The following is an 839-nucleotide window of genomic DNA, read 5'->3' on the forward strand; positions in this document are numbered from 1 at the left end:
GTGGTCCCGATCAGGGACATCATCCCGCTGGGGCAGAAGAGCCGGATYTCCAGGTTGCCACGGCGGGGGTGGGTTATGGTCACCGTGACTGCCACGTGCTCCAGGGTCCTCATGCCGGACAGCCSCAGGTCGGCAGGGGTGACTGCCAAAGGGAAGGGGGTTTGGCAGGGCTGGGGGCAGAGGTGGAGCCTCCACTCGCAGCCAGCCCCTATGGGCTGTGGGGACACTTTACAGGACACATGAGCTGTCTCTGCCTCTTCCCTGCTGCCCATGGGAGCACAAGGCAGGTGTCCAGGCTCTCCCATCCTACCTCACTCACACTGTGCCCAGCTCCTCGAGTGCTCAGAGCCCAGAGCTGCTGACCACAGCCCCTGTGCAGCAGGGTGAGCCTGGGGCTGGGGCTGCTCCTGGCCCTGCTAAGGGGTCACAGGGATGTGCCAGGGGCAGGCACTGCACAGAGCTGGCATTGTCAGCCTGTGCAGGCCCTGCTGGGCTGGGCTGAGCTCTCCTGGCCCCGGTAGCAGCGCTGCTGTTTGGGACAGGCCCGGCCAAGTCGGGAGCTGCAGCATTGCCTAAAATGGTCAAAGGAGCAGAGCAGCTCTGGCCACTGCCCAGCCCGGCCCAGCCCYGCCTGGCTCCCCAARCACATCGGGATGGRGCTGTGGGGAGGGGATGGCACATCCCGGGGATGGGCAGCACAACAAACCCCGGCAGCCAGCACTTAACCCCTCGCTGGCCTCCTGCGGCCAGGGCTGGCCCTGCCCCGCCACGCCACTGGGCAGTGCTGGGCTGGGGCCTGGACGGGCTTGTGCTCTCCATGGCACAGATCTCCATGGCAC

The 839-nt window shown here is 66.5% G+C and overlaps 1 protein-coding gene across 1 annotated transcript in view; it reads right to left on the reverse strand.

The window, feature by feature from the left end:
- The window catches only part of PCSK7 (proprotein convertase subtilisin/kexin type 7), a 13,152-nt gene that overhangs the window by 2,253 nt on the left and 10,060 nt on the right, over nucleotides 1-839 (reverse strand). Inside the window, exon 11 of the mRNA XM_057384842.1 lies at nucleotides 1-306. This exon is cut by the window's left edge and continues 2 nt beyond it. Within this exon, the coding sequence (XP_057240825.1) occupies nucleotides 1-306 (306 nt within the window). The remainder of the gene's footprint in view (nucleotides 307-839) is intronic.

The sequence above is a fragment of the Malurus melanocephalus genome, unplaced genomic scaffold (assembly GCF_030028575.1).
Source record: "Malurus melanocephalus ecotype Western Australia unplaced genomic scaffold, MMel_1.1 scaffold_751, whole genome shotgun sequence".
NCBI lineage: Eukaryota > Metazoa > Chordata > Aves > Passeriformes > Maluridae > Malurus > Malurus melanocephalus.